The sequence below is a fragment of the Marmota flaviventris genome, chromosome 17, assembly GCF_047511675.1.
Source record: "Marmota flaviventris isolate mMarFla1 chromosome 17, mMarFla1.hap1, whole genome shotgun sequence".
Classification (NCBI taxonomy): domain Eukaryota; kingdom Metazoa; phylum Chordata; class Mammalia; order Rodentia; family Sciuridae; genus Marmota; species Marmota flaviventris.
The window spans coordinates 41,843,524-41,857,412 of NC_092514.1; the positions used below are offsets into that span (position 1 = coordinate 41,843,524).

Below are 13,889 nucleotides of genomic sequence, written 5' to 3' on the forward strand. Positions count from 1 at the left end.
TTGTTTATTTAGTTTTATGTGGTACTGAGGATCGAATCCAGGGCCTCACACATGACAGGCAAGTGCTCTACCACTGAGCTACAACCCCAGCCCGCAAAATAATTTTTCTAACAGCAAATACAACCACCTATAAGGGACCAGGAAATTAGGTTCTTTAACCTGTCATTTTTGAGCACATATTATGAAATGAGTACAGCACTAGGGGCACTTCCAAGACAGATACCCAAACCTAACTCTGTATTCCCATAGCATTTCCTTTTAAGGCACTAAGGCACTTAATATACCACATGTTAATCATTTATAAATGACATGCATATAGACTACTTTTAAATAGTTTGTGTCCATTATTAAACATACTCAAATTAGAACTTCAGATCAAAGTTCTAATATTTTATTACCACTATTTATGGAGAGTCTTGTATATACTTTAAGGTATACATGGAGATCACTGACCCAGGATATATGATCCTACAGAAAGGGACTTATTCTTATGTGTTTCATCTATGCCTAATTCATAACCAGATTTCAGTAAAAACTTGCTGAATAAATGAGTAAAGGAACAATCAAAATATAAATGCACAATAAAACTTTCTGACACACTACAGTTCATCAGCCCACTACTTAGCCCAAAATAAGTGCCAAATTCTAATTAAAGAAGGGGATTCGAAGGGCTGGGGCTCTAGCTCAGTGGCAGAGCCCTTGCCTTGTGAGGCACTAGGTTCAATTCTCAGCACCACATAAAAATAAACAAATAAAATAAAAGGATGCTGTCCATCTTAAAAAAAAAAAAAAAGGAAATTAGAAAAATTTATCCACTATATTTTATTACCACAATTGAAAAGTCAAGAACCATTTAATTCAAAAAGCGTGTACATGCGCGCACTCTTATAATTTTATTTCCAGAGGATAAAAGGAAGGAAAGAACTAGAGAAGATTTTTTAAGATTTGAGTTCTGAAATGCTAAACAAACTGCAACTCACCTTTCTTTCAATACTTTTTGTTATTTGTATTATGTGGTACAGGGGCACTTTACCACTGAGCTACATCCCCAACCCAGGTGTTGTTTTGTTTTGTGAAATAGGTTTTTGCTAAATTGCTGAAGCCTCAAACTTGTAATCCTCCTGCTTTAGCCTCCCAAGTCACTAGGAATACAATTCTGCATCACTGTGCCCAGCACAATGTTTTTTAATGCTATGTTCCTAGAACTTAAAATATAATTTTAAGAATACACAAGTAGCCAGGAGGATAAGTTTAAGACCAGTTTGGGAAATTTAGTAAGATTCTGTCTCAAAAAAAGGGGGAGGGTATGAGATGGGGGAAGTGGGGGATAAGATGTAGTTAAGTAGTAACACACCCCTGGGTTCAGTACTGGAAAAAAAAAAAAAATGCACAAGCTATAAACCAAGCATGATGACACAATCTGGTACTCCCAGATACTTGGGAGGGTATAATAGAAGGATCACAAGTTTGGGGTCAGCCTGGGCAAATCAGCAAGACTCTACTCAAACTGAATTTTTCTTAAAAGGGCTAGGATTGTAGTTCAGTGGCAGGGCTCTTGAGGCCCAAGTTCAAGATCCAGTACCCCCGCCCCCAAAAAAGCAACAGATGCAATAAGAGAAGTGAAATGAAGAATATAGATGCTAAAATTCTCAGCATCAACGAAATACAATAGGCATACTTCTCTAGAAATCGCATGCACTAACAAGAGTCAAGTCCTCCCTTATGCTCTACTCAAGATATGAACCCAAAATAAAAAGCTACCACTTACACATCTCCTTAAAAATGTTTAAAGGTATACTTTCAGACAACATGTTAAGGTTTATGTAACTGACATACAGTCTACCTAAAATAGGTTGCAAATCCAATCTTCCTAATTTCTAGAGCTTCTCAAATGTAAATGAGTCACTAGGCATCCTTTCACTCAGATCCAGAGTTATCTGTCATTAACATAAGACTTCATTTCTAAGGTCCTCTTTGCAAGATAAATTGCCTACAATTCCATGTTTGTTTGTGATAATACTTATTGGAGTGTATTTTTAATGCTATTTAATTATGAACAAGCAATAGTATTCAATCATTTAGTTAGAGCCAAGGAACAAATATTTCAGTAGTTTCATCAAGCTCATTTTTTACTTGTATAATGATTCACATAGTTCACATTAGAGTAATGTGAAATGACAAATCCTATTTCCCTGACACCACTCACCTTATACACTATAAACAAACAAATGAAACTAAGTGATGCAGATTTTAGTATTTATGTAGATTATTCAACTGCCAATAAAAGGTTTTCAGATCATTTTTTAGTTTCATCAAAAGCTCTCTAAGTTGAGAGTGGTAGCAGGAAGCGGCTTGGGAGGTTGAGGCAGGAGAATCCTTCAGTTCAGGATATCAAAACAAAAGGGGCTGGGGTTGTGGTTCAGCGGTAGAGTCCCGCATGCACATGCGAGGGACCCTGGGTTCGATCCTCAGCACCACGTAAAAAATAAATGAGTGAAATAAAGGTATTGTGAATAAATATTTTTAAAAATAAATAAATAAAAGTGACCCTTTTAAAAAAAATAAAAAAGGCCCTGGGGTTGTGGCTCAGCAGTAGAGCACTCACCTAGTGCCTAGCACTTGTGAGGCGGTGGGTTCAATCGTCAGTACCACATAAAAATAAATAAATAAAATAAAGGTTATGTGTCCAACTACAACTAAAAAAAATATTTAAAAAAAATCTCTATAAACAACTTCTGTAACCTTTCTGAAAGAAATTCTACATTAAAGTCCCACATTTACTTGAGTAAACAGCACCATATTTAAGTTACCTACTTTAAAAAAATAAAAAGAAAAAGGCTCCTTGTTTACATTTAGAAATGCTACTTTGTAGCCCACCAAGGTGGTATATACCTGTAATCCCAGCTAATTCTGAGGATGAGGCAGAAAGATTGAAAATTCTAAATCAGCCTGGGCAATTTAGCAAGACCCTGTCCCAAATTTAAATAAAAAAGAACAGGGATATAGCTCAATGGTAGAGCTTCTCCCTAACATGGACAAGGCCCTGAGTCCAATAACCAGAACTGAAAAAAAAAAAAAAAAATGATGATGGAATGCTACTTTATCAACTTGTTCTTCTTTTTTGCTTTAATTTTCCTCTAAACTGGTAAAAAGCATTCAATCTTTACAAATAAAGTTTTAACAAATAATTTGTTCAAATACATGTTTTAAAATTCAACAGAAAGAGGGGCTGGGGGTGGAGCTCAGCAGTAGAGTGCTCCTCCAATGCATAAGGCACTGGGTTTGATCCTCAGCATCACATAAAAATTAAAAAATAGATTATACTGTGTCCATCTACAACTAAAATTTTTTTTTAAATTCAACAGAAACTACATAATAAATTGAACAAAAACCTCAGTTAAATAAGTTTAGAATGCATCATTAACTTCGTTTACACTTAAAAATACAGACTTAGTTTTATATAATTAAGCAAGCTAGAGTTGGGTAAAAGTTAACTTTAGAATTTTTTAATGCCAGGTGCATCAATGGCATTCACACCCTCAAACTTTAGAAACACTTCTGAACCTCAAAGCTGTAACTCAGTTTGACTGATGTCCTCTTACCATGTAAGCCATTGCCTAATTGAGGCCAGACCTGTCAGGCTCAACAGCATCCCGGAAATGACTAGCCTACTAGAGCTGGAAACACATCAAGAATTTGGAATATTTCTCATATTGAGGCAGGGGGGGAAAAAAAGTTCAAATGAGATTGTGCTTAAGAACAATCATTATATTGTTCTGTAGGGGGAAAAAAGATATAAAAGGTATATTTTTTGTTATTGTGTTAAGTCCACAACAAATACATCTAAAATTCTGTATGTTATTATCTTGTGATGGTCCACTTATCCCTCATATATATATATATATATATATATATATATATATATATATATTCATTCTAATTTTTGAATGCCTTTTAATCTGATTTTCATTTTATATCCTTAGCTACTAAAACCACCTGGAGAGTGGCCGGTTTCTTGACTTAGAAACCTGTTAGTAATAATGCCTAGCACCTAATCTGCTTAATGTTCACTTCTTACCAAGAAAATCCATTAAACGTCGAAAAGAAATACAAGGCACACACGTATACACACACTCAAATCTCAGTCATGAAAAATTAAGTCACATTCCGGCCATAAACTGTGCAACAGACACTTCCAGTTAGCGTGTGCTTTAATGATCATGGACAGCGGTATCAAAGTAAGTGGTAGGGGGTTGGGGCTGTTAACAACACACTGTGTATCAAAGCCAATAGTAGCAGGCCAGGACTGGCAGCAAGGCCAGTGTCTAAAGGGAGCTATACCACAGTATCACAATGCTGGATTTCCGAATGCCATTTAGAGGGTGGGGGGGATTAGACTGGGAATCAAGTGCAGTTTAAAAAAAAACAAAAAAAAAACTCAACGTCTGAAGAGATGAAACCTAAGACAAGGTCTTGTGGCAACACCAGCTGTCCAGTCTCATCTCACCTCAAACACAACTTCATTTCAGGTCCTTCTTATCAAAGTCAGCCGCTCAAGGGTGAGAGATGGCAGGAGTGAATGGCCATAGTTCTCAAAGAGACAGGCAAAGGCCCTTAGAAAAAAGCAGACTCCCCAATAGGAAGGGAGTTCTAGCTGCAAAGAGCGCTTTGCAGCCGCCTCGAGTCTCTCCTTCCAGCCAAAGCTGTTAGGAACGAGCTTAGGATATTGCTGGAGGTTTTTATAAAGGAGTGATATGAAAAAAAAAAAAATGGCAGTGAAGGATGAAGGGGGCTGCAAGGGTTGGGAGCTACCCAAGAAAAGCGGGGAGAGGAGGTCTTAACTGGACACAGCCAGGATTAGCAACGCCACCAGTAAGCACAGGCACTGCCTTGCAAGCCCTGGATACCCCTCTCTCTGGGAAAGCTTCGCCCGTTCCATAAGGTCCCAATTCCCAAACACAGCTTCCCACCCAACCTCTCTCCCCGAGAATATTCCCCCTGCCGGCCTCCTCTGCCTTCCGCCTCAGGCGCTCCACGCCCTCAACCTCCTCTCCCTCCCCTGGTCACCCACCAGCAGGGCAGCCCGTCGCCGGCCTCCCCGGGAGCTCGCCCAGACCCCTCCCCCCTCACCTCTCCTCAGCGCCTCCTCGTAGCTGAGGAATCCGATCCGTGACTCCTTGGCGCCCATGCTCCCCTCATCCCCTCGGCCGGGGGTCGGAGCCTGATCTCGCCCCCACCCCCCGCCCGCCTTCTCCTCGGCGTCCTGGGGTGACGGTGTTGGCGTCCCCCGACCCCCTCCTCCCCCAACACTAACAAGTGCGGCTACTGCCCCGGCGGGCGGCTCCTCCCGGCCGCCGCCACCGCCTCCATGCCGAATCACGTGACCCGCTCCCACCCCGCCCCCTTCCCTTCCCTCCTACTCCGCCCTTCTCCTCTCTCCTCCCTTCCTTTCCCTCTTCACGCCCTCTTCCCGCCCCTCGGCCCCCCTCCCGCCAGCCCCGCCGAGGGTCACCTGACCCGAGGCCGGGGATTGTTCCGGGTAATGGCCGCCCGGGGCCACACTCCGCCCCGCCCCACGCCAACCGCGCGCAGGAGCGCAAGGGCGGGGCCGCACCACCGCACGTAACGCATCATCGTCTTCTCGCCAATCCCAGGACGCGAGGCCCGAGGGGGCGTCTCGGTGGAGGGAGGGAAGTGACTTCCGGGGCGCTCGGGGACTATCCCCGTCGCCCTCGCTTTCTGGGCTCCACGGCCCGAGCGCCGACTGTTGGTGCATCTTCGGCTGCGACCCACTATGGAAGACGGGAGGGATCTTAAGGAGCGGGGGTCTGAGGGGTGCGGTTCGTCAGAAAAAAGAATGGGCAGGCAAAGAACTCCTAATGTTTAGGGGGTTTTTTGACTGGAAGTTGTGAAAGGAAAGAAGGCTCTCAAGGCTTTCCTCTGACGAAAGAACTCATTCCCAGTGGGGAGATCCCTAAGGAAAGCAAATCTTGTAACAAAGTGGAGAGCTCGCCTTCCTTTCCATGTCATCTCCCCCGCCCGCCCAGCTGCCTTGGCTTTCCTTTTTCATCCGCAGATCCAAGCGCTGGTCCCCCACTCCAGCTTCTGGGCTCCGAGCCTACCCCTCTCTTGTTCTTTGGGAAGCGCTCTGCCAAAGGCTTATCCTGCTTCATTGCGAGAGTCGCCCTCCTCCAGGAGTGACAGTTCCAGGGTGGAGTGACTTGCAGTTTTTTTTTTTTTTTTTTTTTATGGTAAAATATATGTAACGATGTACCATTTGGGTCATTTCTTGTGAATTCAGTGATATGAAGTGTATTTACATCATGCAGCCGTTAACCTCATCCATCCTGGGGCCTTTTCTTCATCTTGCAGGACTGAAAGTTATATTCCCCTGAACAAATAATTCTCCATCATCCCCCACACCAGTTCATGGCCACCACTCTCCTTTGTCTCTATTAATCTGACTACTCGAGTATTTCCTATGAATGGAACTATATTTCCCCTTTTGTGCCTGACTTATTTCACTTGGCAATTCCCAGGCTCATCTATGTAGCACATGTCAAACTTTCACAGGTTTACCATATGCTCTAACAATTCCACTTAAGGATATATACCTCAAAGAATTCAAAGAAAGGAATCTGCACCCATGTCTATGGCAGCGTTATGCACAGTAGTCAAGAGATGAAAACAACGGAAGTGTCATGAATGTGTAGACAAAATGTAACATATAAATACAATGGCATATTACAATATAAAGCTTCTGGTTAGGAAACAACATTGAAAAATGACCATCTGGATTAGATTTGACTCAACGTGCCAACTAGGTAATTTAGGGCCAGCAAAAGGATTCTAGTTCCTAAAGCCAACAGATTATTAAATGCCCTGCCAGGGAAAGGTAATATTCTGTTTCTCACCTTTCCTGGCAGACCAGATCAGCAGCGTGGCATTAGTCACAACGCTGCCCTTTCCAGTTTACTGTGAGGCAGTTAATTTTAAGACCTACGATTAGCTGCATTGCTGAAAGGCCTTGAATCAGAGGGTTGGGAATGTATTTCAGAGCCTTTAATTTCCAGGTCATCAGTTCGGTGTAGACAGCCCACAGTCTTCAGACAAAACAACTCAGTCATCTTCAGTCTACACAGTATGGGTGCTGACTTAGATTATCATAATTAATGGGAAGTGAATCTAGAGGAAAAGTGTAACAAGAGAAAAGACTCCTGGAGAGTTTAGTTACAATGTGCTGGAAACATTATTACTGTCCTAAACAATTAGTACATAAAAATGACCTTGCTGTATGAAGGATTGACTTGGGTGTTTAGCTACTCAATTGTTGAAGCAACTTATTTTCTCTTGTGACACTCACCCACTTGCAAGGTGAGACTAATATTGGAATTTATCTCATGAGATAATAAATTATTACAAAACACTCAGGAAATAGTAGAGTAAAACTTTATAATGTAAGATTCAGAGTAGTACAAACACTTGGGAACTTTTAAATTTTCATACTTAAGTTTCAGGTCTGGCTTCCTCAAGGGCTATAAAAATTTTCACTCCATCACAGAATTTATCATGGATTGTGAGTTGAGATAGCAAACTAAGAAATGCTTTTTCTCTCCTTTGTCTAAGTTAAATTAAGCATATTATTAAAGGCACTGAGGCAGGTAGTTTTATCTGATGGGAATTTAAGATGTTAGGCTAGGATCAAAATCTGCATTTTGATTTGTATTCACAAAATCAGAAATCTAATGTTAAACATTCCTTTATAACTTAAAATTGATACAGTACTTAAGTTTGATGATGTAGAAAATCTAAAGTCTATTTGTCATGCTGAAAAGAATTCTATTAATCTTTTAGTTTGTTCAGTTTCACTTAATCCATAGAAGAGTTGGCTGGCCACCTCACTTGGAGCATTCGGTTGTACTTAGGAAACCATCGCTTTAACTATAATTACATGCCTGTGAAAGGGTTGTGCATACAAAGATTTAAAGCATGGCAGATTGCTATGTAATTTCTACTTCCAGTTGGGCAACCTAAATGACAGTGTTCCTTAGTTTATGCTCCCAGAGAAATGACATAAGAATAGGACAGTCATTTTAGAACTTGCCAAAGAAGCTTAGCCAAATAGAGATAGGGAAGCCAATAGAATAAAGAAGCGTGGAATGGCACCTGATCTCTGTTTAACTTTTTTGTTTGTTTGGTTTTTGTATTGGAGATTGAACGCAGGGACACTCAACCACTGAACCAATTTTGTATTTTTATTTAGAGACAGGGTCTGAGTTGCTTAGCACCTTGTTTTTGCTAAGGTTGGCTTTGAACTCATAATCCTCCTGAAGCCTCCTGAGCCACTGGGATTACAGGCATGCACCACTGCACCTGGCCTGCCCTATGTATAACTTGATTGCTGCAACATGAGGCCAACACTCTATCAAAGTGTGACTATACAGTAAGAGAACTAATTTTCCAGTATTAGGGACCTGTTACCTTATAATGGCACATAATGAAGATGTTTTTATTTGCACTGAAGAATGTTGACTTGCCAGGTGCAGTGGCATATACTTGTAATCCCAGTTACTAGGGAGTCTAAAGCCAAAGAGTCACAAGTTTGAGGCAATTTAGTGGGATGCTGTCTTAAAAAAATATTTTAAAGGACTAGGGATAGAGCTCATTGGTAGAGTGCCCCTGAGTTCAATCCTAAGTATCACAAAACAATAACTTCAAACTATTTTTATGCAAATAACACATGCTCATTTAAAAAATTTCCATCAGTAGTCAAGTGTTTATATATAAAAGATTTCATAGAGGTAAGTGTATCATTCCAATTTTTATGACTACACTCATGATATTTTCCATGCATATAAAATATACAAATGTACTTCCTTTTTTAACATACTTTTTCATGGTCTATATATTCTCATCTAAAGTCCTTTATTTCACTCACCTGTAAATCATAACTGCTTTTTATGTAAATATACCTTACTCTTTATCATATGTATATTATGCCATTGCATGCATTTTATAGTCATCTATTGAATATTAGATTGTTTCAATGTTTAAGTATTACATTCTAGACAAATAAAATCTTTAATAAATACCCTGCAATAACTATCCTTGTTTTCATATGTAAGTCTATCTATAAACAGACTTTCCAGAAATAAAATTGCATCCCCAGCCCTCACCTTTAAACCTTTTGATAGATGTTGCCAAATTGCTTGCCTAAAAAGTGGGACCAATTGTATTCTAATAAAGAGTATCTTTAGGGCTGGGGATGTGGCTCAAGCGGTAGCGCGCTTGCCTGGCATGCGTGGGGCCCGAGTTCCATCCTCAGCACCACATACAAACAAAGATGTTGTGTCCGCCGAGAATTAAAAAAAAATTCTCTCTCTCTCTCTCACACACTCTTTCAAAAAAAAAAAAAAAAAGAGTATCTTTAACCACACCAGGCAACCACATCTCACATCTTGTGTGGTGCCAGCTGCATCCCGGAGACACGATGGTGTAAACATACTAAACAGATTTGGCCATGTTGCTCACCTGGTCACAGGGGCTGCTTCCGACTCTGAAAAAGTGGATATTGTCATCATCAATGACCCCTTATTGACATCAACTATATAGTCTACATGTTCCAGTATGATTCCACTCAGAGCAAATTCAGTGACACAGTTAAGTCTGAGAACAGGAAGCTTGTCATAAATGGAAACTCCATCTTCATCTTCCAGGAGCAAGATTCTATCAACATCAAATAGGGTGATGCTGATACTGAATATGCTGTGGAGTCCACTGGGGTCACCCCTTTGGTTTTTTTTGTTGTTGTTTTGTTTTTTTGTTGTTGTTGTTTTTGTTTTTTAAGAAGAGAGAGAGAGAGAGAGAGAGAGAGAGAGAGAGAGAGAGAGAGAGAATTTTAATATTTATTTTTTAGTTTTCGGCGGACACAACATCTTTGTTTGTATGTGGTGCTGAGGATCGAACTCGGGCCCCACGCATGCCAGGCAAGCGCGCTACCGCTTGAGCCACATCCCCAGCCCCGCCCCTTTGTTTTTGACAGGTGTAAACCATGAGAAGTATGACTCCCTCAAGATCAGTAGCGATTAATTCTGTGCCACTAACTTCTTAGCCACCTGACCATGGTCATCCAAAACAGTTTTGGCCTTGTAGAGGGACTCATGATCACCGTCCATACCGTCGCTGTCACTCAGACCATGGATGGCCCTCTGGGAAACTGGGGTGTGATGGCTATTACGGTGCCCAGAACATAGTTGAGTCTATCAGAGCTACCAATGCTTTGAGCAAGGTCATCCCTGAACCGAATAGGAAGCTTACCAGAATACCTTCCATGTGCCCACCCACAATGTGTCAGACTTTAATCTGACCTACACTCCGAGAAAGCTGCCAAATACAATGACATCAAGAAGGTGGTGAAGCAAGCATCAGAGGGCCTACTCAAGGGGCCTAGGTTGTCTCCCATGACAGTAACAATGACACCTAGTCTTTTACTTCAGATGCTGGGGATGACCTTGCCTTCAATGACCACTTTGTAGAGCTCATTTCTTGGTATGACAATAAATTTGGATATGGCAACAGGGTGCTGGACTTTATGGTCCACGTGGCCTCCAAGGAGTAAGAGCCTCTGGACCAGCCACACCAGCAAGAACACAAGAAAGAGAGAGGCCTTTAGCTATTAGGGAGTCCCTGCCCCTAATCCAGTTCGCCAACACACTGAGAATTTGCCCTTCTCCCAGTTTCTATCCCAGACCCCCTAAAGAAGGGAAAGGCCTAAGGGAGCCCAAGTCCACACTGCACCCGCCCCCCAAAATCTCAGCAAGCCAATTTTGCTTCATGCTTACTAACATTAACACCAATTTAAGCAAAATTTTTTATATTACCCTTTACCTACCATTAATCCTACCAACAAAGAATTGAACTCCTGCTTTTCTAGACATGTAGTTCATTTTCAGTTTAAACCCGGACAAATATTAGAATAATGACTAAAGATAAATCATTCTCTGAATCGCAATTAAAAACATTACTACTTTCTTTTTAAAATTGGCAACATTTCAATAGGGCTCATTCCCTAAAAGCTTAAGATTCAAAAGACTCTTAAACTAAAACCAAGAATAGGAAAGAAGTAAGAACCTTCAACATATACCTACTATAGAGGTTCTCTTTTCCTGTTTTACCGCAACCTATGCTTAGCAAACAATTTACACTGCCCACTAATCCTATGAGTAATTTTTTTTTTGATAGGACGGCAAACCCAGTCCCTCACACCTGAGTCCTCTACCACTGAGCTACACCCACAACTCCACCACCACTTCCCCCGCCACCCCCCTTTTTTTTTTGAGACAGGATCTCACTAAATTGCCCAGGCTGGCCTCAAACGCAATTTTGTAATCCATAATCCTCCTGCCTCAGCCTCTCAAGTAAGTAGGATTACAGGCATACCTGGCTAAACATTTAATCTTTGTAACATTCCCTTATACTGGAAAGAGCGGAGGAAGAGAGGCAAGAAAGGACAAAAAAAATTAAAAAGACTAAAACTCCTATATTGCCTTGCCTATGCACAAGTATTTAATAGTAATTGTGGTATTTTGTTTAATGTTTTATACTTTAATTTTATTTATCATTTTTTATATGATGCTGAGGATCAAACCCAGTGCTTCACACATGCAAGGGAAGCACTGTACCTCTGAGCTACAAACACAACCCCATAATTTAAAAACTCTTAGGGATTTACAGCAGAAGTGAGGATGGGGCAGGGGCTGGAATTGTGGCTCAGAGGTAAAGCGCTCACCTATCATGGGCAAGGCCCTGGGTTTGATCCTCAGCACCACATAAAAATAAATAAATAAAATAAAGATATTGTGTTCAACTACAACTAAAAAAGAAAGTAAATATTAAAAAAAAAGAAGTGAGGATGGGGCAAATCATTAGTCTGTAAAGGAATTAGGAAATGAAGCTACATATATAACATGTGATTTGTGTCTTAGGTAGAGGCAAAACATTTTGCTTGGTGTCACTGATCCAACAATTACCATCTTTGAAAATCCTAATTTCTTCCAAATGAATTTAAAAGCTATAAAATAGCATTTGCGCTCGCGCACACACACACACACACACACACACAAATGTTGGCAACTCTGTTCAGTTACTGGTACTCTGATGTGGGTTTTTAAAAAAGGGAAGGAAATTCATATAAAAAAGAAGAAGTTGGCAAGTCCCTCACACCTATTTAACATTCCCCCATTGCTCTAACATTTAGTATAAATATTGGAAATAGCTCATCTTTGTGTGTGTGTGTGTGTGTGTGTGTGTTGCTGCAGATTGAACCCAAGCCTTGTTCATACTAGGCAAATTCACTACCACTGAGCCACATCTCTAGCCCTCATCTTAATTATTTTAAAAACACTTTCCGTGTGCTAATCGCTAGTGAATACAAATAAAGTTTTTTAAAAAATCTCTGGGAAGTACTATGATCAAGACAAATATGGGAATCAATAATAGGGAGAAATATTAGGCCAACCTGAAGGAGTCGGGTGAGGGAGGGAAGCCTGGGGAATGTGAGTTTTGAAGAATAAATAAGAAATTAGCTGTTCATTCATGCCAACAAATGCAAAGCATCTACACTATGTTCTAGGCACTCTTTAGTGAAAATGCAGTTTCATGTAATTTACATTCTAGTAGAAAAAGGATGACCAAAAAAAGTAAAAAAAAAAAAAATGGTAAGTCATAGACATTGAATAAAAAATTAAATGTTCTATGGAGAAAAATTGCAGAGGAGGGGGACAGGAAGTGCTAAGATGAAGGTTACCATCCAGAATGATCGGGGGTGGGGAGGTAATATTTAGCCAAAAATCTGAAGGAGAAGGTGGAGCAATCATTGTGGATATCCAAGGAAAATTGTCCTAGGCACTAAGGTGGAAGACTTCCTGGCTGGTGTGAGGACCAGCAAAGAAGCAAGTATGATTGCAGAGTGAGGGAAGGGAGTGGGGCAAATCCTCCTTAAAGGCTTTGGCAGGCTGGGGTGTGGCTTAGTGGTAGAGTGTTTGCCTAGCATGTGTGAGGCACTGGGTTCGATTCTCAGCACCACATATAAATAAATGAATAAAATAAAGGTCATCAACAACTAAATATGTATGCATATATTTTTTAAAAAATAAAACTTTGGCTCTTACTCTAGAAAATGGGATACTGTTGAAGATTTTTTTTTTTTAATGGAGAAGAGATTTGTCATACTTTTGTTATGTGAGTATGTGTGTGGTGCTGGGTGTCAAACACAAGGCTTATATATGGTAGGTAACATATATAAGGTAACAGTTCAGTTCTCCTGAACTGTGTCCCCAGCACTGACATACTTTTTTGTGTGTGTGTGGTGCTGGGGATTGAACCCAGGGCCTTGTGCATTGATATACATTTTAACTGCTATGTTGAAAATAGATAGAAGTGAGAGGAAAGGGACAAATAGGAGACTAGTTGGGAAGCTATTGCGGTAATTCAGGCAAGGAGGTTTAAACTGTGAGAAGCTGGTTTCCAGATATTATTTTGAAAGAAGAGTAAACAGGACTTGTTGAGAATATTGAAGGATGACTCCAAAGTTGATAACCTAAGAAACTAGAAGGATAAAAATGCACTCACTAAGATGAGGCAGACATTAGGAAGAGAAAGTTTATGAGTCAAGAGTCAAGACCAGGAACTCAGGTTTGGATCTGTTACTTTTTTTTTTTGTATCAGGGATCCAAACCAGGGGCACTTAACCACAGATCCACATCACCAGCCCAGTTTTGTTGTTGTTGTTTGTTTTTAAATATTTTTTTAAATTTTAAATGAACACACAATATCTTTGTTTATTAATTAATTTTTTCATGTGGTGCTGAGGATCGAACCAGCGCCCCTCA

General features: G+C 40.5%; 1 protein-coding gene and 1 pseudogene across 3 annotated transcripts in view; one reads left to right on the forward strand and one right to left on the reverse strand.

The window, feature by feature from the left end:
- Nucleotides 1–5,243, reverse strand: part of Usp32 (ubiquitin specific peptidase 32) — a 167,360-nt gene extending 162,117 nt beyond the window's left edge. For all 3 annotated transcript variants that reach the window (XM_071603755.1, XM_027950240.2, XM_071603754.1), the window contains exon 1: nucleotides 5,131–5,243. In XM_071603755.1, the coding sequence (XP_071459856.1) occupies nucleotides 5,131–5,188 (58 nt within the window). In that variant the 5' untranslated portion in view covers nucleotides 5,189–5,243. The remainder of the gene's footprint in view (nucleotides 1–5,130) is intronic.
- A 551-nt stretch (nucleotides 5,244–5,794) lies between these two features.
- On the forward strand, nucleotides 5,795–10,618 carry LOC114104232 (glyceraldehyde-3-phosphate dehydrogenase-like; annotated as a pseudogene).
- The last annotated feature ends 3,271 nt before the right edge of the window (nucleotides 10,619–13,889 follow it).